This window comes from Arvicola amphibius, chromosome 4 (genome assembly GCF_903992535.2).
Source record: "Arvicola amphibius chromosome 4, mArvAmp1.2, whole genome shotgun sequence".
Lineage (NCBI taxonomy): Eukaryota > Metazoa > Chordata > Mammalia > Rodentia > Cricetidae > Arvicola > Arvicola amphibius.
Window position 1 is genome coordinate 143,946,655 of NC_052050.1, and position 23,342 is coordinate 143,969,996.

The window sequence follows — 23,342 nt, forward strand, 5'->3', positions numbered from 1 at the left end:
GAGCTGGATGGATATCCCTGTCTGCTTAGATACAATATGGCATATCTAGGTCTAAAGATAAAAGGAAATGCTTAAGAGGATTAAGAAGGAAAAAATAAGGAATAAGAGGATGCAATTCTTACTGTGTTTTGCAATGACGATAATCTGAAAATAAAACCTTAGATTGGGGTTTTAAAACCTCAGGGACAAACCACTTAGAAGCGCCATTTCTAAAATAAAACAGAGCAGAGAGAGTTTCAGCATTGTGGAGAACAAACTCCTTTAATAAAACCTGGGAGGGATTCCGTAGCAGCAGCAAGTCAATCTGATAAATGTTCCCCCTCAATCCTAGAGGAGCCATGGGGTGGGGTGAGGAAAGGAGGGAGACACAGGAAAGGAATGTGGAGGCGGAGACTCAGTGGAGGAAACCAGTTCTATCTGTGGTGGTTTGAAGAGGAATGACCCCCATAGGCTCCCGTATATTAGTACTTAGTCATCAGGGAGAGCCACTACTTGAGAGGAAATAGAAGATGAGGCCTTGTTGAAGTAGGTGTGGCCTTGTTGGAGGAAGTGTGTCACTGGGGGGGTGAGTTTTGGGGTTTCAAACACCCAAGCCAGTCTCAGTGTCTCTCTCTTCCTGTTGCCTTACAGAACCAGATGTACATACAGCTCTAGCCTACCTCTCCAACACCATGTCTGCCTGTGTGTCACCAGGCTTCCCACTGTAATGAAAATGAACTAAACCTCTAAAACGGTAAGAAAACCCCGCAATTAAATGCTTTCTTTCATAAGAGTTGTGATGGTCATGGTGTCTCAATAGGATACTGGGTAAGACATTATCCAAATCATAATCAAAGAATATCCAGCACTATTAATTTCCTAAGAGAAGAAAGGCGTGCATTAATGAATGCAGTTCTAGTAACTAATGGCTGCTTTTCTGTTCTAACTTATTTTGATGAGATCTCACAAGTCGCAAATCACCAGAGCTCCTACTGGTACCATTAGGAAAGCTTTGCAATGCAGTGAACCAAGTTCCAGTCACACCCATCTTAGAGCGATGACACAGCCAATCAAGATCAATGTCAATGAACCCCATATTTGTGGGACATTCACTGACAAGTGGCATCTTGGATCAGTGTGCTCACAGTGTTCTAGGCCAAGAGTTGTACCTGTATAATTCCCGAAACTGTTGTCAAAATATGATCAACCAACATTGGTAGAGAAGAACCACATGGCACCAGTATGCAGCTCAGGCCAGCCACCAAGGGAATGGGCAGATACCAGGGATACCAGGATGGGCAAAATGCAGGCATTTAGGGATGAACAGATGAAAGAGTTCGGGAGATAACAGATGCAGAAATTCAGGGGATAGAGAGATGCAAGCATGCAAGGATGAATAGCTGTAGGAGTCTGGGGCCTCCTGCACAAGAACAGAACTTGGAGTCCTCTTTGAATTGTCCAAATCCATCTCTAAAGGCAGCAACCCATCACATTAAATCAAACCCACATTCTCTCAGAGTCCTCCAATCACAGAAAGCTCAGACAACCGGACGAGGGCACCGCAGCTAGTGCAGGCATCTGCATTCTGTGCGCATGCCAATAGCTGTCAGTCCTAAGGCGGGGCTTGTCTCTCTGCGAGTCTTCTAAATGGATCTAGAAGGCTGTTCCTAATGGAAACGATGAAGCCACATCTTCAAGGCTGGAATAAAAATCAGAATGGAACCCAAAACGGAAACTGTCAGGAAGAGCCACAGGAAGATGCGGTCAAGAACTTGAGCCACAAATTTCCAGTCTTGCACGACCTGCGGAAGAGAAAAGGGCACCTTTCATTCAAGAGGCTGAGCAGGGCTTCTGAACTCATTAAGGGATGTGAAACGAGCAATGTTAGATTCGGGACACGTTTTAAAGTTTTCAAAATCTATATGCACATCATTAACGGCGTGGGCATCTATTCTAACCAGTGATGTTATTCGTTGCACCCCAAGAAAATAACTTGCAAGTTGAGTTTTGAGGGACACTTATCAACAGTGAAGATGTACACAGAGACTACAGAATTGTTTGTGTACTTGGAAATATTGCTAATCAAACACACATACAAAAAAAATGATTTTTATACAACGCTTCCTGATATGCCTACAAAACCAACCACAAACTGATATCTTTAGAGCAGTTTTAGGCATCACAGGACTTTCTCTCCCACGTGTGAGCGTGGCTCCTCCTGCTCCAGAAGACAGCACTGAGGAACAGAGGAAATGACAGGTAGGACAGGCATTATAAGACAGGGGTCTATGGAGCCTTTAGTTAGGCTGGGATGCTGTAGGAGAATGGGTACCAGGCTTACAGCAGCAGGTGCAAAAAGGGACAACAAGCCATGGGCTAGGAGAATCTGCGAGAGAAGCATAGAAGCTCACCTTTCAGGGGACACAGAGTCCAGCTTCTCCACTGCTCTCAAGCTAACAGCAGTTGCAAAGGAAGCTTCAGAGCATAATCACAAGAAAGAAAATACACTCAGTGGAAACCACTTCCAATCTTGAAAGAGGAGGCGGGAGAGGGAAATGGATGGAGGAAGGAGAGGACCTTCTGCATTCTAGGGACACGCTGGACCATCTCCCCAGGAATCTCGCAGCAGTACTGAGCCTCATGACAGATTGCCAGGGAAAACCAGGGCACGGTACAGGGAATTGCTAACCAGCTGAGTGCTGCGATCAATATTTTCACCTGTTGATAGGATTTTGTAAAAAGGAATAGAGCAGGAGGCCCGCTCACTGGCAGGAGAAGAACAGCAGCTTGCTTTGTTTTGTTTTGTTTTGGTTTTGGCTTTTCCTGAGTTTTCCAAGTTCAGAAACAAAACTGTAGCATAAAACAAGATAAAGTAAAATGTTTAAAATGTCAACCTTAAGTAGTGGGATTACTAGTGATTGTGATCCTCTTGTCTGAGTTTTCCAAACTATCTGCACTGATCATATTTTTTTAAACCCACTTATATTATAAATAGGAGCTCACCTTTCATGTTTTTGTGTTTATATTAGATTTACAAAAGATGTAAAGAAGACAGAAACTCCCTCCCTAATAGCTGAAGCATATGGCTCGTATTTTTCTAGCCTTTTGAAAACCAAAATCTTTAATTGTATAAAAAATACGATAAAGAGTTAAGAGAGAAGACAAATCAAGCTGAAGCTATGAGGACAAGATAAAATATACAGCATGCTTCCAAAAACACTTTCCCCTAAACCTGTTTGTGAGCCGTGATCTAGTTTTCAAGAATTTTAGAGTGAATGACTGAACTCTGCGTATAGACAGTATAAAAATAAAGGCTACTTTTCGGCCTGAGTACTGACAGATTCCAGTCATTTCTTCCTGGTCGTGTCCCTCAAGGCAGCTTCCAGAAAAATGTAGCTCTGGCAAAGTTACATGTCACACAGGATAGGAGTGGGTTTGTGGCCAAAACGGCGGTGCCTCTGAGACTTAGGCGTTTCTGGTTTTGAGACAGGCTCTCTCTGTGTGAACACTGTTGATCTCAAACTCCTGGCATCTTCAGCTTCCTGGGGAGCTGGGGGTTCCAGGATAAAATCACCTGGTACTTGTTTTTCTGTAATGTGTACACTAAGTAACCAGTTCCTTTTCCCTTGATGAAGTATCTGTTGTAACTAAAAGTGTATTACTTTCCAACTTTTGATTCTTTCTCTTCACTAAACACATTTCGAAACACTGGGTTTTAAAACATCATAGCATGAAGAAGTGAAAATAACCACAGGCCAGGGTAACCCATGTAAAGGTGCAATTGAAGTCTTTTAAAAGGAATTGAGGAATTACGGAGAAGAGCGTTGAAGCTGCAGCTACTTGCTTTTAATCATTACACTTTGTGAACTTTTTTTCTAGAAAATTAATGTTAAAATTTCTAGCATTTACTGTTCTTTTTTTATATGGTTTACAGTGGCCAGCTGATAATGCCATTGTAAACAAGAACCGTATTCCGTTGTTAGGGACACCAGCATGGCGCCCTTGTGCCCTCCCGGTGACGCCACAGCGGACTCACCTGGCTGATGAAATGTTCCTTCTTCACGTGCCTCGAAATGTATCTGATCGACTCAGCCGCCCTTTCCAGGAAAGCAACCAGAGCTCTTTCTCCATCGCTAGCAGGAGTCTGTTTCTTTTTCCCTGAGACTTTGCCTCGCCCTGTTGCTCTCCTCTCCTCTCCATCAGGGAAGGAGAAGCGCTCCATGGGGTCCTTCATACAAAGCCATCTCGGGAGTTTTTGCAGAAGCAGCCTCTTCACCCAGGGGGCCATGGGATGGTACGTGGAAGAAGATCGATGGTGAACATTAATGACGAAAACCGTGACGATGATTGACAGGGTAACAAAAATCATAATAAAGAGGAGGTACTCGCCAATGAGGGGGATCACTTTGGAAGAAGACGGGATTATCTCTTCAATTACTAAAAGAAACACCGTCAAAGAGACCAAAACCGAGGTTGATAGTGAAAGCTTTTCCCCTTCATCGGAAGGTAAGTAGAACACCAGGACCGTGAGAAAAGACAGCCCCAGGCAGGGGATGATCAAAAAGAGGGTGTAAAATAACGGGAGGCGTCTCAGAACAAAAGAGTAGGTCACAAATGGATAGGAATAAAACCCTTCTCTTCTGTTACCCTTCATCCCCTTTGCATTTAATATCTCCCACTCTCCGTTATCAAAAAAGTCTTTCCGGTCCACATTTTCATTGATCAGAATGAGATCAACCATGCTACCATCGTAAGTCCAGGATCCAAACTTCATTGAGCAGTTCTGCCTGTCGAATGGGAAAAACGTGACATCCATGGTACAGGAACTTTTGTAGCTGGCGGGGGGAGTCCAGCTGACGGTTCCACTGGATTTCACAATGGCCTTGGTCATGAGGGAACCTTCGAAACGTCCGTCAGCACTGCCACGAAATAGTTACGCTTTAGTGGCTGGCCAAACACTCACTGTCTGGAGGGTTGCCCCCACCAGTCTCAACCACCTATGCTACGGTTCCTCTCCTACCATAATGCTTATCACCAATCACTATTTTACAAAGAGATCGCTTTGATACATAAAGTTAATTCTTCCACCCAAACCAGGCTTTTCTGTAGCCTGTGTTAATCTGACCAATGCAGTCACTACTCTAAGATACTTACTTTTCAAAGAGAACAATGTCAGGAAGCCAGAGCGATTCTGATGGAACCTTTATCGAATTAATTCCACCATATTCTTCAGGATTCCAGCGCAATTTTTGGTCTGTCCACTCCTGCATGAAATGATTATTGCAGCAACTTTATTCTGAAAACTCAGTACCTTAGAGCTTGGGATCTTCAAATTTCTAAAATTTACCAGCTCACCATTTTGTTATGAAAGGGATTTTCACCCAGGTTAGACCCTGGCATTCTATCTAGGATTGGGCGAGGCTTCAGGATGCTCCATAAGCCAGCCTGGTCTCTGAACCTCCACGTGCCCATGTGGGAGCCAGTCAAGAGGCTCATCACAAAGGGCATTGATTCACAACTTGTGTTTCTACCCTATTTCCTCTTAAGAAACAAACAGAAAATCACAACTGTGTGAGAAGGTGCATTCCTCTAGTCCCAGTACTTGGGAAGCTAAGCTAAGAGGACCGTGAGTTGAAAGCCAGCCTGATTTATATACAGTAAGACTCTTTCTATAAAGTAATATCTGATCTCATCCAGTTTATTCCAGGAGGATTTGTTCAATGAGATTTCAGTCCCTTGACAATGGGAACATATGATTTTGGCCTGTTGCTGTGAAAAATCCAGACCCTGTGCCCACTCCTGATGGCCTGGCCCCTTTTAAACAGTGAGAATACATGGAAGACTTTCCTTTGATGGTTTGTGTAAAGTGATTTTTGTAAGCTCCTAATTAACATTTTAAATTAGGTCCCTATTATTCTGGACTTCCATATGTTTATTTTTTTTCAAGTGTTAGAAGGGTGTACCCAGTGTGAGGCTTCCTGGAGCCCAGTGATGCCATCTAAGTCATTAAAAAATCAAGAATTGGCAGATGGGTGACTTAATTGGTTGGCAAAATATTGAAATATGAATGATGCCTAAAAAGCGCAAATTGCTTTCTAAATATTTATGTTTATACCCATGTGTTTGTGAGACTCTCAACATTGGTCAACAAAACTTTGTTTCTAGGAGATAGCGGTCAATGCAGGGACCCATAACTGCTCAGACCGACAGTTACAGAGGAGTATGATTGGGAAGGCTCAGTGGTAGATAGGACTTCTGGATCAACCATTCCAGACCCTGCCAGCCCATCCCTGGCTCAGGGACCATCCCAGAAGAGGGGACAGAAAAGTTGTAAGAGCCAGAGGTCAGACAGCATCTCCTGGCCATGACAGGGTGAGGTACCCTTGAACCCACCAGCACTATGGTTACCTACACAAAATGTGCACAGGATCAGCCACTCAATATTCCTGTATGGAAGGGGAAGGGATCCCAAGCTACCACTCCACCTGAGTAGTTATTGATGGCTGATAAGGGGGAGAGTCTGCTCTCTTTAGGGGTATAGTAGATGCCCCACACCCATGCCTACAGACAGCAGTAATCAGACTCAGAGAGTTATAGAAGACAAAAGGGTTATTTAAAACAAAAAAGAAAACATAAAATTGAGTGGGGGAGCTCCTGGAAGGTGTGGGAAAACAGAGAATGAATATAAATAAAATACACTATATGCAAGTATAAAATTCTCAAAGAATAAACTTAAAATGTTATATATTTTAATTACCTTTACCTTAGACTTACTATAATAAGAGAGATGAATTCTTGATTTGATAATTTTTTAAATATGTTTTTACTCAAATTATCTTTTTATATTATTTCCTGTTCCTTCCAGCAAAGAAGCTTACATGGATTTGGTTTGGGCACAAAGAACCCGTGTCTGATCATAGCTGGCATTTTCATCTCTGTGTTGTTTAAATAAATACTGATTTATTATCTCTGTAAAGCAGTTCTAGAATGGATAGAGGAGGGGTTACTGAGACCTCACCCTGGGCTGGGAGCCATTGGCAGTTGACCGCTGCTGAAGGAAGGTGGGGAACTGTCTGTCACAGTAGGGCCATGGTGTGATGCTTATGCCCCGGTGGATGGCCCTTCACCCATGCACACATGGGTAGCACTAGTTGAATTCAAAGAATTATATATATTTTTAAATAATAGGACATGAAGTTAGAAAGGAGGACGGCCTGCTGAGGAAGCTGGGCAGAGTTGAACTAGGCAGTGGCAAATAGATATGACCAAGACTTAATGCATCTACATGAAGTCTTTAAAGAATAAATTAAAATACTATTTTTAAAAAGGAAAATAAACTTGATATTCTGATAAACAGTGGGAGCTCTACAAAGGTAATCTCTACAGAAGAAGAAGGAGAAGGAAAAGAAGAAGGAGGAGGAAGAGGAGGAGGAGGAGGAAGAGGAGGAGAGGGAAGAAGAAGAAGAAAAAGAAGGAGAAGGAGAAGGAGAAGAAGAAGAAGAAGAAGAAGAAGAAGAAGAAGAAGAAGAAGAAGAAGAAGAAGAAGAAGAAGAAGAAGAAGAAGAAGAAGACATATCTATAGCTTTTGGGAAGCTGGACTCTAAAATAGTTAAAATACCATGTAACTGCAGGAAAGCATGCATAGAGGAATAGCAACCAAGAACCAAACAAATTAAAGCATTTTCTCAGCATTTTCAGCTTCTCTTTGTTTTTTATCCCATTTGGAAGAACACACACAACTCCCTCCTTGTGACTACCTTGGCTCCTGCTGAGAGACTCCTGGAATCATCAGAGGGTCCAAGGCTCAGAAATGTTGACACAGAGTGGTATGCTTTTGTTTGCTTCCCTTTGCTTGCCCCTCAGTTGCCTTTGAGGAGTCTGCTCCCAATAAGATCCCAAGCTGTGCATGGCTCTGCGTCCAGACCTCAAACAGTCAATGCAGCACCAACTGCTAAGACTTTCTTTACCCTCATGTGCCACTGCCTCTTTCGGGGGAAGGGGTTAGGGGCCAGTTACTCAAGGTCCCTGTGTAAGCTAGGCTTCACTGAAATGCAGGCAGGTAAGAGTTAACTCTAGAACGAGGGGTGGGGTGGGGTGCTCTGTTTTCTGAAAGCCCAAGTTGGGGCTGTGTGATTTAAGGCTTGATTAAGCTCTTAGTGTTCAGCCATGTGGACAGGTGGCCTTAATCTGTTACATCTCATCAAAATATAATTTAGATTTAACTCTTTGGCAGGGTATTTGGGGCTGCTAGCAAATGTGTTCTCAGAAGTTACTAACGTGAAGAGCAGGAGTTGCTCGCTTTGCCCGTGGATCTTCGTGAGGAGCCCCTTTCTTACAACCTAACATTCTGCTTAGTGTGTGCAATCCTATTTGCAGAAAATGAGCTTGGTAGCAAAAGAATTTAAGCTGTGTTTTGATTCATAGAGTTATGAAGTATTTTATCTAAAAATAAAATAATGTTTGTCTGGCCTAAATAACGTTAAAAAGAATTTGAAAATGTAAATTTATCTAAACGATTTTCTATGGTCCTATTTTAATACACTGACACTCTTGGGAACTAGTTCTCCATGGCTGTCTGCACTAGGGTTTCTATCGCTGCGATGAAACACCATGACCAAAAGGCAAGTAAGGGAGGACAGGGGTTATTTGGCCTATACTTCAGCATTGCTGTTCATCACTGAAGGAAGTCAGGACAGGAACTGAAACAGGGCAGGAACTGATGTAGAGGCCATGGAAGGGAGCTGCTTACTGGCTTGCATCTTCTTATAGAACCCAGGACCACCAGCCCAGGGATGGAACCACTTACAATGGGCACCCCCCACCATTATCACTAAATGAGAAAATACCTTACAGCTGGATCTCATGGAAGCATTTCCTCAACTGAGGCTCCTTCCTCTATGATGACTCTAGCTTGCATCAAGTTGACACACAAAACCACCCAGTACAGTGTGTAAAGCAATATGGCTTTCTCTTTTTAAAGATTTATGTGTTTACATATGTGTGTGTCGATATAGTATGTGCCACGCCTATAGAGGTGACCATGGAAGTCAGAACAGACCTGCCTGACATATGAGAGTAATAAATGCATATAATCACTGAACTTCCCTGCTCTTAGTAACATTTGCTAAAATACTTTGGAAACTGAAGTCTTTCAAAGCAACAATATTTTAGAATACTTTTTTAAATTCAAATTGAGGAGGGGCAGGTGTGTCTATGATGAAAAAGAGTTAGTTATGTGTATTTTGAAGAGAAAGTATATATTACATGAGAAAAATTAAATAAAACATTATGAAAAACTTACAGGATTAAAGACATGCAACTTCAACTTTGAATGCTTGCAAAGTGACCTATGACCTCTCTCTTTTATGTACCATGAGCTATATGTCAACCTTTAGCATATAAACTGACTGATATAATTTGATACTGTTTGTGCTCTACAGAAACTTAATGATTTGGTTATAAAAATCAAGATTTTGGTATTTCCCACCATCGTTTCTCACCGTAAAAGTAACAAATTAGTGTATCTTCGGATTCTAATGTGTGAAAGTGTTTGATTTTTAAAAGTGTTGCTTACATTGCTGGCTTGAGTTTCATAATGTTGTCTTAGCATGAGGACAAAATTTCCAGGGATTCCTGAAATGGCCCTGAAGTCACTTCTTCCGGTCTATATGTAGTCACACAACGCAGCATTCTGACCATTGGTGGAGACAAAACCAAAACACCATACAACCCTGAGAACCACTAAAGATGTTCCACATCCCGCAGGGTTGCATATTTGCCGAAGGTTTAATTTTTAGTAAAACAATAATAATAATAATAAACAATTGCATCCATCTCAAAAGTATGCAAACTCCCTCTCACCTGTAAGAAATGGTAAAATTACACACACACATGCACGCCAGGGAACCGTTTTAAAATGAGTTGCTTCTTATTTTATCCTCAGTAAATATTTATTTTACATATCTACATACCTATATGTTTAAGGACCCCACAACATTTCTGGGACACAAAGGGGTAAAGAGTGAAATAATTTCACAAATACTGTTCTAAGAGAACTGAGGTAAGCCCCAGGGGAGGATTTCTAAGCCAGAACAATTGTTCTTGCTTTCTGATCTGCAGCAGCAAGATTAACAGCAGGGGATAGAGATATAAGAGGAAGCAGATGATGGGACTTCTGTTACCTGTAGAAATCGTGTCACTGAATAGGCCACACTAACTGGCACTGAGCGCAGTACTGGTCCCCGGCACTATGCATCCCCAGCCTGAGACACTCACACAAGCTATCAGTGGCCCTGCAAAAAGACGGTGTTGGCATTCTGAGGAGAAAACACGTAGGCTGAAATTGGAAGGGTGAGGAGCCAGGGCCTGGCAGGTTAGAGGGACGGCAGTGGAACTGTGAGTGGAGAGGTCCTGAGAAGAATGAAGGACGGACGGACGGACAGACGGATGGATGGACGGATGGATAGATGGGTGGATGGATGGATGGATGGCAAAGCATTTGGACCTTCAACATGACGGTGCAGAGTCTGAGGGGTCGGGACATTGCCCTTCTCACATGGCTTCAGCAAGTCAGTTAATAAGATATTTATGGTCCCCAGAGATTTGGTTGCTCTCTGAAAGTTCGAGGAAGAAAGACAAGCGGGTCTGAAAAATAAAATCAATAGAATAAAAATAGGTCCAGCTAGAGGAATTCCTCTGCCTGAGAGAGCTGGGCCTTGTAAGGTCATGGTTGAGAGGAGACACCATCGACTAGTGTGGGAGGGAAAGGAGGAAAGAGAGGGGACCAAGTGCTTAAGTCTTCATTTTGAGTAAGGCGTGCTGGGATGGTTGAGACAAGTTTTTGTTGGTTTGCTTAGGCGTGAGAGCATTGTGAAATCACGGGGACTATTGGGAAGACAGTTCATGTGGTCCACAAAATCCACGCTGGTCTGGTTATCAGGCCTTCTATTTGACCTTGACACCTGTGTTCAAGATCTGCTCTTCTGGGGAGAATTCCCTGACTTTCCCAGTGGCACCTTCATGTACTCACGGGCTCTTATATAAACTTATTTATTGTGTCCATTGCGTAGAGTGACTTTTCCTTACATCACCGCCCCCCATCCTCTCCCTCCCAGGAGCTTGCGCAATGCCTGTCACTCAGCAGTAAATAGTGCAGAATCACTGTCAGTCTCTGCCTGCCCAGTGTCACCCCTGCCCCGTACTGCCCCACCCCTGACGAACAGTGCCACAGGAAGCTGCCTCCCCACACACCAACAGGACTACTCTCCTGTGTTCACAGCTGAAGATAAGACAGACCTTTTCCAGGCATCCCGAAATCTTTCCCTGAGAAACCCAGCACACTTTCTAGTGTTTTTCAGATGGCACCATGTCTCAGTAGAAAGCACTGGAAGACCCTGGGCAGGCTGGCAGACATAGCTTCAATGACCTCACCTGCTTGAGCCACACATTTGTCGTCATCAGCTGGTTCTTTTCATCCTAAGAAAGGGACAAATACAAAGGGTGAACGTTAGACCGCATCTTCTGGACACAGCACAGTAGCTACAAATATTAGCTGAAAGCAGGGCAAGCCCAAGATAGACCAAACCTCAGAGACAGACCAAACCCCAGAGACAGAGCAAATCCCAGAGATAGAACAAACCCCAGAGATAGATCAAATCCCAGCAATAAATCAAATCCCAGAGATAGAACAAATCACAGAGATAGACCAAACCACAGAGACAGACCAAACCCCAGAGATAGACCAAAACCCAGAGATAGAACAAACCCCAGAGATAGACCAAAACCCAGAGATAGAACAAACCCCAAAGATAGACCAAATCTCAGAAATAAACCAAATCCCAGAGATAGACCAAACCCCAGAAATAGAACAAACCCCGGATATAAACCAAAGCCCAGTGTGGAGATGGGCATTGGGCAGAAAATTCCACTTCTAGCTGTGGAGTTATTGGCCATTCTTAGCTTCTGGAGATGAAGAGACAGTTTTCTATAAGAAGGTAGCCCTGGTTAAACCAACCATGATGCACACATCCAAGAATATTTGGGCAGTATAAATCGGTGTTGAAGGGTTTTCATTTAAAGGTATGGTGTTGGGTGAGCAGGGAGGGACCAGATCTGGGAAGAGATGGGAGCCTTCTCAAAACACGTTGGATGAACCTCTCAAAGAACCAATAAAGGATTTTAATAGTTGACAGTTAAAAAAATGAAAGTGGAGGGTTTCAGGTTTTTGGATTTTCCTTAGGGAGAATCCTGAATGTTTAAACCCTCAAAGATCAAAGATTCCAAACTTAAGAATAAGTCAGTGATATGTCACCCTAAGGCATTCTGCATATTTGCTTAAATGAAACTACATATTAGACACTGGGTGGTGGTGGCGCACGCCTTTAATCCCAGTACTCCAGAGGCAGAGGCAGGTGGATCTCTGTGAGTTCGAGACCAGCCTGGTCTACAGAGCAAGTTCCAAAGCAGGCTCCAAAGCTACAGAGAAACCCTGTCTTAAAAACAAAACAAAAATACATATTAGAACAAGCAGTAATTCATCATGGAGATACTTTTATCAACTGAATAACTCAGAAGACTTTGATGGCGCAAAGGAGAAAGAGCTACATTTAAGACAAACTGTGGACGATTTTCCAGAAGTCATCCTGGGCTATTGGGCCTGCCTAGAGAGGGCAGAAGGCTTGAGCCACACCGGAGAAGTATTCTAGGGCTTTGGGGCCCCTCGTGGGGTGGGTTTCTGCTTTGGGACAATTTGAGTCTACAGCTTTCTCCACAAGCATAAACATAACAGAAGTACAAGCCCAAGAGGAGAGTGAGCAGAGAGGCTAGAAAGAGGTGAGTTCAGGGAAAGTGGGAGCCACCCGGGACCGAAACAGGGCTCTGTCATCACCGCCTTGTCTTCCTCTAGATGTAGGAGCCCTGAGAGCCCAGCTAATAGGCAGCAGCAAGCTGGGCTCTTGCCTGTCACCCAGGCCTTCATCATCTCTTCTCCCCTGCTTCCAACCTGGGGCCAATCCTCATCCAGTTCCCCTGCCCACCTTTCACCCAAGAATCCTACAATGCTGGCATGGGGTGACCTGTCATTCCTTCCTCGGGACATTTCACTGGCTCCTTGGGGCAGGTTTCTGTTCGCCATAGCCTATCTGTAAAATGTCAGTGTCAGGACAGGGACAGATAGATGTCTGGAATCACAACAGTTAAGGATGGGGTGTTGTTCTGAACGCAGGACGGAGGATAACTCACAACGTCCACAAGCTGAGATATTTTCAGTCCAAAATACACTTTGATGATGTCGCTGGAATTCAACACAGGGCGAACCCATTTCTGATAACCTTGGAACAGATGTCTGAGGAGGGCGTCTTCATGCTCAGCTACCGAGCTGAGTCCTTCAGTGGCTGTTAGAGTCACCCTGGAACCTGAATTAAGTGAGCAACAGAACAGCTGACTCAGTACCCTGCACCTGGAACCTTCATCTGTTTCCCATCAGCTGACTCAGCAGAGGCGGTGAAGTGAGGTGCTCTGCACCCCACTCTCCACCTGCACCCTAATTCCCTATACCACACTGGCAAAACCAGAGTCTTCTCATCACTGTGTACACACGTGGATCCCGGAAGTATCACCTATAGCCTGCCTCCACCTTACCATCCACGTGAAGTCTCATCACAAATGCCAACTTCTTATAGAAATGTACATTGCCCATGTGCTGGTTCCTTTATGGCACCTAATTTATCTTTTGTCAGTTGGTTGTATACACATGTTGCCATGGTGTGTATTTTACATATATGCTATCATTGTATGTGTATTGTATACCCAATTTATCCTTGTATATATGGTGTATAAATATACATATGCATGTACAATCACATTATGTATACATATTATTGTATACATACATGTGTCTTACATTTGTATGTGTGTTGTATATGTAGTTTATTATGTGTGTGTTGCCTTTGTATGTGTGTTGTAAATGTACAGTTTTAAATATGTTGTGGGCATATTCACATGTTCTCATTATGTATCCTCAAACTTCAAGTCAACAGGCAGACAGCATCTATTACATGTAACACATGTGATACTCCACACTCAGAAAAGGGCCTGGCCCAAAGCGGGCACTCATTTTTCTATACTTAACTTCTTTATTGACTCTTTGAGAGTTTCACATCATGCACCCCAGTTTTGCTCACCTCCCAGTCCCCCCATATCCTCCCCTCATTCCTGCCACACACCTCACAAAAGGAAACAAATCAAAGTAAGCAAACAAGAAAACAAAAGCAAAAAAACCCTCAAAACCAAAACAAAACAAAAAGCACAATAGAAAAATCTCTTTGCTTCCCCTTCTTCCCTGCCTCTCCAGCAGCTCTTCCTCCATCCTAGTGGCACTGGAGGCTTCAGCGTGCCATGTAGTGTTCCTCTTTGTCCCTTCAGCTTTAGTGCAGTTACTCATTCTTCACACAGAATAAATGAAACGTGGAAAGGCCTATGTCTTTCCTGAGGACCCACTGTATTCTTTGTTTTCTGGTCTTCTCCCCGATGCCGTCTTCCGTTGGGGGTCCTTCCCTTGCCATTTCTCAGGAAGAGCTTTGCAAGCTCCGGGTATGGAAGCCCCTAAAATGACCCTGACTTAAAGTTGGAGTCTCAAGTTGGGGAAATGACATAGAAATGCACTCTAGAGAATCTATTTTTTTATATTCAAGCATGTGCTGCAAACCTAAAGCAATGTGCACCCTAGTTACTCCTTTCAGCCTCTCTGTGAATGGTCCATATCCTTTTGATAGCCTAGAAGAACTGAAACTGTAGGATTTTCTTTACACAAAAAGACCTCTGATCCCACAGAGACACACACAATGACCAACCATCACAAGCAAAATGCTCCCTCCGAGTTTACTAAACCAAATCCAGGAATTATCAGTTGGATGAAAGCCCTTTCTCTTCCACTCAAGAAAGCATATGTATGAATACAAAGCACATTAAAGTAAAAGCATTAAAGTGAGCAATAGGGAGAAGTGTGGCCTTACATTTAGGCTTACTCACTTAAAAACTCGCCCTTCTGAAACGTTAGTGCTTTGGCTGTTATTAGTAAGGAGAGAAGCATCTAAGAGCAGGGCAATAGGGCAGCTGCTAGGGCATCAGTGGGTCAAGAGACCTAAAAGCTTCCTGGAAATGTCAGGGGAGCGGCAGGGAGATAGCGATTCCGTGGAGCCTCCTGATGGAAAATGTGTTCTCTGGGCTCCTCATCCCCCAGAGTTCAGACAGACCCCACCCAGGTGGCTTCCCAGCATCCCCACAGCCATTGCCTCCATGTCACAGACTCTGGATCCCTGAGCTTCTGCTGTTATTCTGTCTCTCTAGACTCCTTTTCCTACTGCGCTGAAGTAAGAATTTAATGCCAGAGGAGGAGTGGGTCTTCACTTCTCCCTCCACACAGCCACCACACTCTCCTAAGAAGGAGAGAGAGCAATAGAAGTCAAAGAACAAAACACCACCCAACAGAGACAAGACCTAGAGTTAGAGTCATCCTAAACCCAGGTACTTAGATGCCAGCCTAAAAACACAATAACAGCCAGGACCATATGTAGTCACTAGAAGCCAGCCATCATAGCACGGGTGGCCCCGAGAAATGCAGCTTAGCTGAAGTACAAGACAAGGACCTTGAATTAGCCTTTATGAATAAATAGAGGTCCTTAAAGAGAAAGGGAATAAATCCTTTAAGGAAACCTATGAAAACACAGACAAGCAGTGGAGAAAAATTAATAAAACCATTCAAGGTCTGAAGGTAGAAATAAAATCCATGTTTTAAAAAAAAGCTGCAGAAATTTGGATTTGAAAGATTTAGGAACTACAAGAGGAACCTCAGAGGCAAGTCTCACCAACAGAATGCAAGAGATGAGACAGAGAATCTCACACACTAAAGACAGATAGGAGAAATGGATGTATTGGTCAAAGAAAAAGTTTGGTCAAATGGAAAAGAAAAACTCAGACAAAAACAACCAGAAAAACTGAAACACTGTGAACACTATGAAAAGACCAAATTTAACAATAATAAATATAGCTGGACAATGGCAGGGCACACCTTTAATCCCAGCACTCGAAAAGTAGACATAGTTTGAGGCCAGCCTGGTCTACAAAGTGAGTTCCCGCCAGGGTTACACAGAGAAACCATATCTCAATAAATCAAAATAATAATAATAATAGGAATATAGGAAGGAGAAGAAACCTAGGTCAAAGGCACAAAAAATATTTTCAACAAAATCCTGGAAATGCCTATCAATGTACAAGAAGCATACAGAACACCAAATAGACTGGACCACAAAAGAAAGTCCCATTACCACATCATAAACAAAACACTAAACATATAGAACAAAGGAAGAATACTAAAGGCTGTAAGAGCAAAAGACCACCTAATATATAAAGGCAGACCTATTAGAATCTGACATATCAATGGAGACTCTAAAATCCTGTACATATGTGATACAGAATCTATGAGACCATGGATGCCAGCCCAGACTACTACTTCTCTCTCTCTCTCTCTCTCTCTCTCTCTCTCTCTCTCTCTCTCTCTCTCTCTCTCTCTCTTTCTCTCTCTCTCTCTCTCTCATTCATACACACAACAACAACAAAACAAGGGAGTCAAAGAACGCTGCTCATCAGTAACTCTAAACATCAGTGTTCCCAATTTTCCAATAAAATGACAAAGACTAATAGAATGGATGTGAAAACAAGATCCATCCTTCTCCTGCATCCAAGAAACACACCTCAACATCAAGGATAGACATTACCTCAGAGTAAAAGAATGTAGAAAGATATTCCAAGCAACTGCACTAAGAAGCAAGCAGGTGTACCCATTTAATATCTGATAAAACAGACTTCAAACCAAAACTAATCAGAAGAGATAGGAAAGAACACTGCATACTCATCAAATACTCCCACTAAGAGGAAATTTCAATTCTTAAGATCTATGTACCAAACACAGAGCACCCAAGTTCATAAAAGAAACACTACTATAGCTTAAATCACATATAGACCCTCACACAGTGTACATGAGAGACTTCAATACCCCACTGTACTAGCTGGTTTTGAATGTCCACTTGACACAAGATACAGTCATCAGAGAGGAAGGAGCCTCAACTGAGGAAATGCTTTCATGAAATCCAGCTGTAAGGCATTTTCTCAATTAGTGATCAATGAGGGAGGGCCCAGCCCATGATGGGTGGTGCCATCCGTGAGCTGGTGTTCCCAGGGGGAAGAAAGGAAGGAAGGAAGGAAGGAAGGAAGGAAGGAAGATCGATCCAGGGCCAGGTTGGTTTAGTAGAATTCTACCTGATTTTCAAATAAGAGTTATTGTCAGTTCTCCTCAAATTATTCCACAAAATATAAATAGAAGGAACATTGTCCAATTCATTCCATGTTTCCACAGTTACTCTGATACCTAAACTACAAAGACCCAACAAAGAAAAAGAATTACAGACCAGTTTCCCTTATCAGCCACAGATGCCAGTGCAGACTATTATACCCAGCAGAGCTTGAAATCACAATAGAAGTGTCCATGGTGGGAGACATTCCACAATAAAATTGGGAGAAGGGAGCTCTCATCAGGAACTCTCCACCCAGAGGAGGATGTACTTCGGCCTCAAGACTGGGAGAAATGCCTGCTGCTTAAGTCGCCAACTTGTAGATGCGTTGTATTATGGCAGCTGGAGCCGACTGGGGCAAGTCTGTTTTGACCAAAGCAAAATTCACCAAATAAAAATAAATAGATAGACGATAGATAGATAGATAGATAGATAGATAGATAGATAGATAGATAGATAGATAGATAGATAATAAAACGTAAATGCTTTAGTTGCTATAGCAGAAACAGAGGATGAACCCACCATGTGGCACCCAATTAGCACAAATTATTTATGATGTTGTCTCAAATGGTAGATTGAGGTACTCTAGGAATGCTAAAAACTACAGAATAGTGTCTTGTAGGTACCTATACATATGCGTGTATACATACACAGACACACACACACACACACACACACACCACAGGTCTCTTAGATCAAGCAACCCTGTGTTCAGAGAATTATGTGAGCAAAGTCTTCCTGAGGACAAACAAGACCCTTCTCTTTGAAATTTCAGCCCCACCCAGAAAACTGCACAAACGTTTGTTCAGATCTTTAGAAAGGAGAGAAGGCTGCAAGTTGCGCAGTAAAATCTAAAATGGTGACACCTGGATCGTGCTTTTCATCTGGCCCCGAGAGGAACGTGTGACTCTGCTCTCCCAACGAGGGGAACGCATTTCACATTGCATCGCCAACCTTAAAAGACGGAGGCTCCCACAGCATTTAGACTTGTCCTGATTAGGATGGGTAAATATGTGTGCCACTCAAATCATGCGTGGGAGGCCCAATCCCAGGGTGAGGATGCTTGAAGATGCAGCCTGTGAAAAGGAGGAAGAGGGGAAGGGGCTATGTGAGGACCCAGAAGAAATGATCGGCCCTCCAAGAAGGGAGCTCTCACCAGGAACTCTCCACCCTGAGGAGGATGTACTTCAGCCTCAAGACTGGGAGAAATGCCTGCTGCTTAAGTCGCCAACTTGTAGATGCGTTGTATTATGGCAGCTGGAGCCGACTGGGGCAAGTCTGTTTTGACCAAAGCAAAATTCACCAAATAAAAATAGATAGATAGATAGATAGATAGATAGATAGATAGATAGATAGATAGATAGATAATAAAACGTAAATGCTTTAGTTGCTATAGCAGAAACAGAGGATGAACCCACACAAGCTAATGATTCATCCTTTTAAAATAAAATATTAATGACGCTGGGCATGTTTGGTTCTTTGAAACTGTAGCCTTGTTAAATATTTGATGATGTGTGATGAATGAATTAACAAATGGTCACGTTCAATGACAGAGAAGGCAGTGGCCCTGGCCCGCTGCTCCAGGACACATAAAATTACACGTTATCAAGATTTCGGGGAGTGATGCGCTTAGCACTAAGCTGGAAGAAAAGAGCAGCTTGTGGTCTTCAGGCAGTTAAGTCAGCTGGTTCCACCTGCCTGAGGTTATCTGAGGGTGGTGGAGGGGGCATGATTTATCTCCGAGATCCCTTCACTTCTACACAAAAACAGTCTCCGCAGCTTGATTCCAGGCGCATGAGTTACTAGCATTGCTATTTTTGCTGATGTTAGTGACACCTCCAGTGCCCAGTGTGCTTTACTATTTACTGTAGTCTAGATGTTCAGCGGCTCCCAGGCCCATGTGTTGGGTAGTGTCTATTGAGATGTACTGGAATCTTTAAGAAGTAGAAAGTGGGGGAGGTCCTCATGGTATTGAAAGGTGCATTTGAGGGAATTGTGGGATTCTGGAACCCTCTTCCTTTGTGCTCTGGTTCATGATGTGAGAAATTTTTCCCCCAACTCCACCCTCCTGCTACAATCTACTGCCTCACCACAATCCCTAAAGAAGATCAGACCAGAAAAATCTAACTACAAGGTAAAATGTTTACCCTCACAAGTTGCCTGCTAGGTGTATTTTTCTACAGGTACAGAAAGCTAAACATCATTCTGATGTCTGGTGCAGCCTAGTGCTTAGAAGAGTGTGAGATTCTAAAACTAAGGCACAGATAGTATCTGTTTGATCTCAGGAGGGCACTCCATGCTGGTGTTTTTATAAATAACTCAACCGTTCCCTCCTATATAGCTGATGTCTGACCTTTGGGCTTCATCTCTTTGCCCAGGGCTTCTTTAGTGGGGGTAGCACTCTTCAGTCATTCTCTTTGGAGGGAGACATAGAAGATTTTACAGGAAAGGAGTCTTCCCGCTTCAAATTTAACTCCTATCTACTTGTTTTGAACCCATCCCATGAACACTGAATGCAACGGGTGTAAACATCAGCCACCTAATGCGGCTTTCTCAATCCCTAGTCTCCCACATCTCTCCTGTTCCCCATGTCTCCACTTAAATGCTCTGATTTTCCTTGGCACCAGACAGGTAAATTCTCAAGTAGAGGACCAGAAGAGGAAGGAACAAATAGAGCAAGAGAACACGTGTTGAGAGGCAGCAATGGGGGAGGGGGTTCTACACCTGATGCTGATTGTTTCTGCACAAGGAAATTGGAGCTTGAAATGCACTCTGAGGGTGATACTCCACTTGGCTCAAAATACCAAAACCCTTGCCAATATCCCCATCATTAAAACAATAATCCAGCAGATCCATACTGAACACCAGTGGGTACCGGATCCAGAGTTAGAGGCTCGATATCTGGTCCTAATTCAATCTTCCTCTTAGGCAAAGCATGTGGAAGATAAGCATGGGATAGACGACTATTGTGGCTCCTTCAATGCCTACAGAATCTTGACATCCATGCAGCGGCCCCAAGGTGTGACCCACTAATAACTAAGTCTTTTGGTTTTGTTCAGGAAACATAAAAGAGAATGTTTAGTATGCCAATCCTTGGGCACAGCCCTCAACTGATGCCCAATGCCAGCTTCAGACTAAGACTTTATCATCTAGGCTCTTTATTCTTGACCAATTTTCCTGGCCTCAGACTGCCAGGGCCCCTGTTCTCTTCCCATACCCATACTAAATTTCCCTTTAGGAGGATTTGACAAGCTCACTCATTCCGAGAAATAAATAGCTGACAAGAAAACAAACAAAACTTCCCATGGTTCTTTATGATTTTGCTAAAGATAGCATCTTTGTTGATCTTCAACTATGAGAGCAAAGAAATTATTGAAAATTTTTAAGTAATTGAATTTCAACAGTTATGACTGAGAGATAGGATGTTTTTGACATCCTTTGTATTTTGGCTTGGTTTTTCTTTCCATTACTATGCCACAGAAATGGAAGCCACTCCTACCAACATGTGGACCTAGTACTCAACATGTGAAACCAAACAGTAAATATTTAATAGATCCTTCCAAGCATGAAGCTTATTAGAATGACTTTGTTCTATTCTCTCATGTATCCACACATCCTGGAAGTATTCCCAGGGTACAGTAGATAATAAATATTTATCGAATGAATAACCAGACATCATCCTGTAGGAAGAGTGCCGGGAAGACCAATAAGCCAGAGTCCCTTCTCCTTGAGAACACGCACAAGCCCTCAAATGTGAAAAATCAATGTGAGAGATGTCACACAGTACTAAACATTTGTTCTTATTTACCAAATTTGGAAATATAAAAAATGAAAGCATACCCAGTGTTATCTGAAAAATAAATTTGTGTAATTAAATAGTTTTACAGTGAGCTGTAAGATTAAAGAACCTAAGGAAGGGAGCAGGGGGAGGGAAGAGGGAGTCCTCCCAAAAATCTAAGTAGATCCCGCTGGTTCCCAAGGTTTCAGAGTGAGATTGATTTTGGGTTATTAGATTGATTATTTTTTTGATCTACAAGAAACATTTACTCATAGACTACATGCCCAAACTTTTGTAACCTCCACACTGGGTTAAAAGTACCAGGTTCTCTTCCAATTCCAATTTTCCAAAGGAATATTTACTGTAAGCAGAGGATAAGGCATAGATGAACCTAGAAAGCTTATGCTAATTATCTTTGCTAACCACCACGATGACTCCCTTGGGAAGCACATTGTAAGAACTAATTCTTTCATAGTAAAAGGAATATGCTAATAAATTAAAGCCAAAAAAGTCAGATATATAAACATTAATCATATGCTAAGTACCCAAAAGTTGATTATCATTTTTATTATTGGAAGGCTATACTTAAGACTCTTAAGAGGACAGATCTGATGCTATTTGGAGTCTGTTTGGTGTTTCTCTGCACTTAGACATTACGCTGCTTGCTTCTGAGGGCAGGCGTGGTGGAGGGCGATTTCTGGAAGGGTGGATGATAGTACTCATGTGGACCTCTCAGCCTTTGACGTTTGTAAGTCTAGAGTTTAGTTCTGGATGTTCAGTTCTCAATCTGACACTTGCAATAATCCAATAGGGTAAAAAATATTACCGAGAAATAAAGAAAAATTATTAATGGAATACCACTTCTCAAAATCTTGCTCTTAGCTTCATGAAAAAAAACTTTTTTGTTTCTAAGTTGTATAACAGTTAAATGACTCCAAGTTCCAGAAAACTGGCCACTATTCCCTAAGTGTTCAGAAGTGCCTTCCTCATTGCCTGTCCCCCCTCCCTTTATATTTTTATTCTCACCTCCTATTAATTTTCTTTCCTCATCAGCAATCTTTCTTTCTTCCTCATCAGCAATCTTTCTTTCCATTAGGTCATATAGCATAGATATTCACAGACATTTTTATTAGAGTATTGAAATATATTAAGCCTCTTAGTTTACAAAACTTCATTAAATTATTAACAAGTCTATGGGCTGGCTATGTTATACAAAATTAAATATCTGCACAGAGACTCAGCGATTGTTAGTAGACGTGACATAATAATATCCACCTGGCAAATTTCCACCGAACATTTTAACAATCCTGGGAATAGCATTGAACACACTCTGTAGAATTTTCCCTCTTTTATGTGAAGGGAGATTTAAAAGAGCAGCATGCAGTCAATGAGCAAGTCTTAAACCGTCCTCAGAGCTCTGACTTCTTTAGCAATCTGTTTATAGAGATCTCGTGGAGTCATCCGTCTGAGCCACACTTTAAAGGTTACCCTGAAGGGCTCAGTGTCTGCTCCGACAGTAATGGCAGGTCCCACACTGTTGCTTCCCCTCCTCTGAACAACCTCCAGCTGTACTTAGTTTAAGGTGATCTTACCTGAGAGAGTGAGACTGAGAACCAAAAGGACCAGGAAGAAACCTGCCATGATGTCTGATTGAAAGAGGTGCTTTCTTCCTTTCAACCACACAGCATTTCCCCTGGAAAGGAGCAGGGTTGGAAAACAAAACACAAGTGGTCCAAAATCCAGACGGAACCTAAGGGGATCGTGACCAGCTTGCCTGAGATGAAAACAGCCATCTCCCTTCGGTGTGGGTTTCTTAAAGTGCACTTCCCTGATGCCCAGTGAGCTGTCAGGTCTTGTGAGGCTACAACATCTCTGGGTCCTAACTCCTGACTTGTTATTTCACTCTCTTACAGAGGGAGATGGGACGAGAGGGAAGGGTGAGACTAGACACGTTAGGATTATTCCTGTGGTATTTTCCTGTGGTTGTCAATCTGTGCATTGAGAATGCCTGCCTCTCGTGGTCTCTGTCGTGGAGACCAGTGAGGCATTGCTCGCTAGGGCTTTTCAGTTTGGACCAGGAGCTCACAAATGAGATGATGTCCGGACCCCTTCCATATCCAATGGGACTTGTGTATCCTGATATCAGACTCTTTGGTCTACCTTGAACCTGCTGGTCCCCCTCCTCCTGGCTGCAGGAGGCGAGCTGGTGGGCGTGTCCTCTCTCTGCTTCTCTCTGGAAT

The 23,342-nt window shown here is 42.9% G+C and overlaps 1 protein-coding gene across 2 annotated transcripts; it reads right to left on the bottom strand.

Moving 5' to 3' along the window:
* Positions 1 to 1,646: 1,646 nt before the first annotated feature.
* Positions 1,647 to 22,743, bottom strand: Chrnb3 (cholinergic receptor nicotinic beta 3 subunit). 2 transcript variants are annotated; one of them, XM_038328080.1, is made up of 6 exons: positions 22,695 to 22,743; positions 13,219 to 13,391; positions 11,410 to 11,454; positions 5,134 to 5,243; positions 4,016 to 4,898; positions 1,647 to 1,781 (listed from the first exon to the last, which is right to left on the bottom strand). In XM_038328080.1, exons 1-6 carry the CDS (start codon positions 22,741 to 22,743, stop codon positions 1,647 to 1,649), a joined length of 1,395 nt encoding a protein of 464 aa, XP_038184008.1. The 2 variants fall into 2 exon arrangements, with proteins under 2 accessions (XP_038184008.1, XP_038184009.1); XM_038328081.1 differs by lacking the exon at positions 11,410 to 11,454.
* Between the last annotated feature and the right edge of the window lie 599 nt (positions 22,744 to 23,342).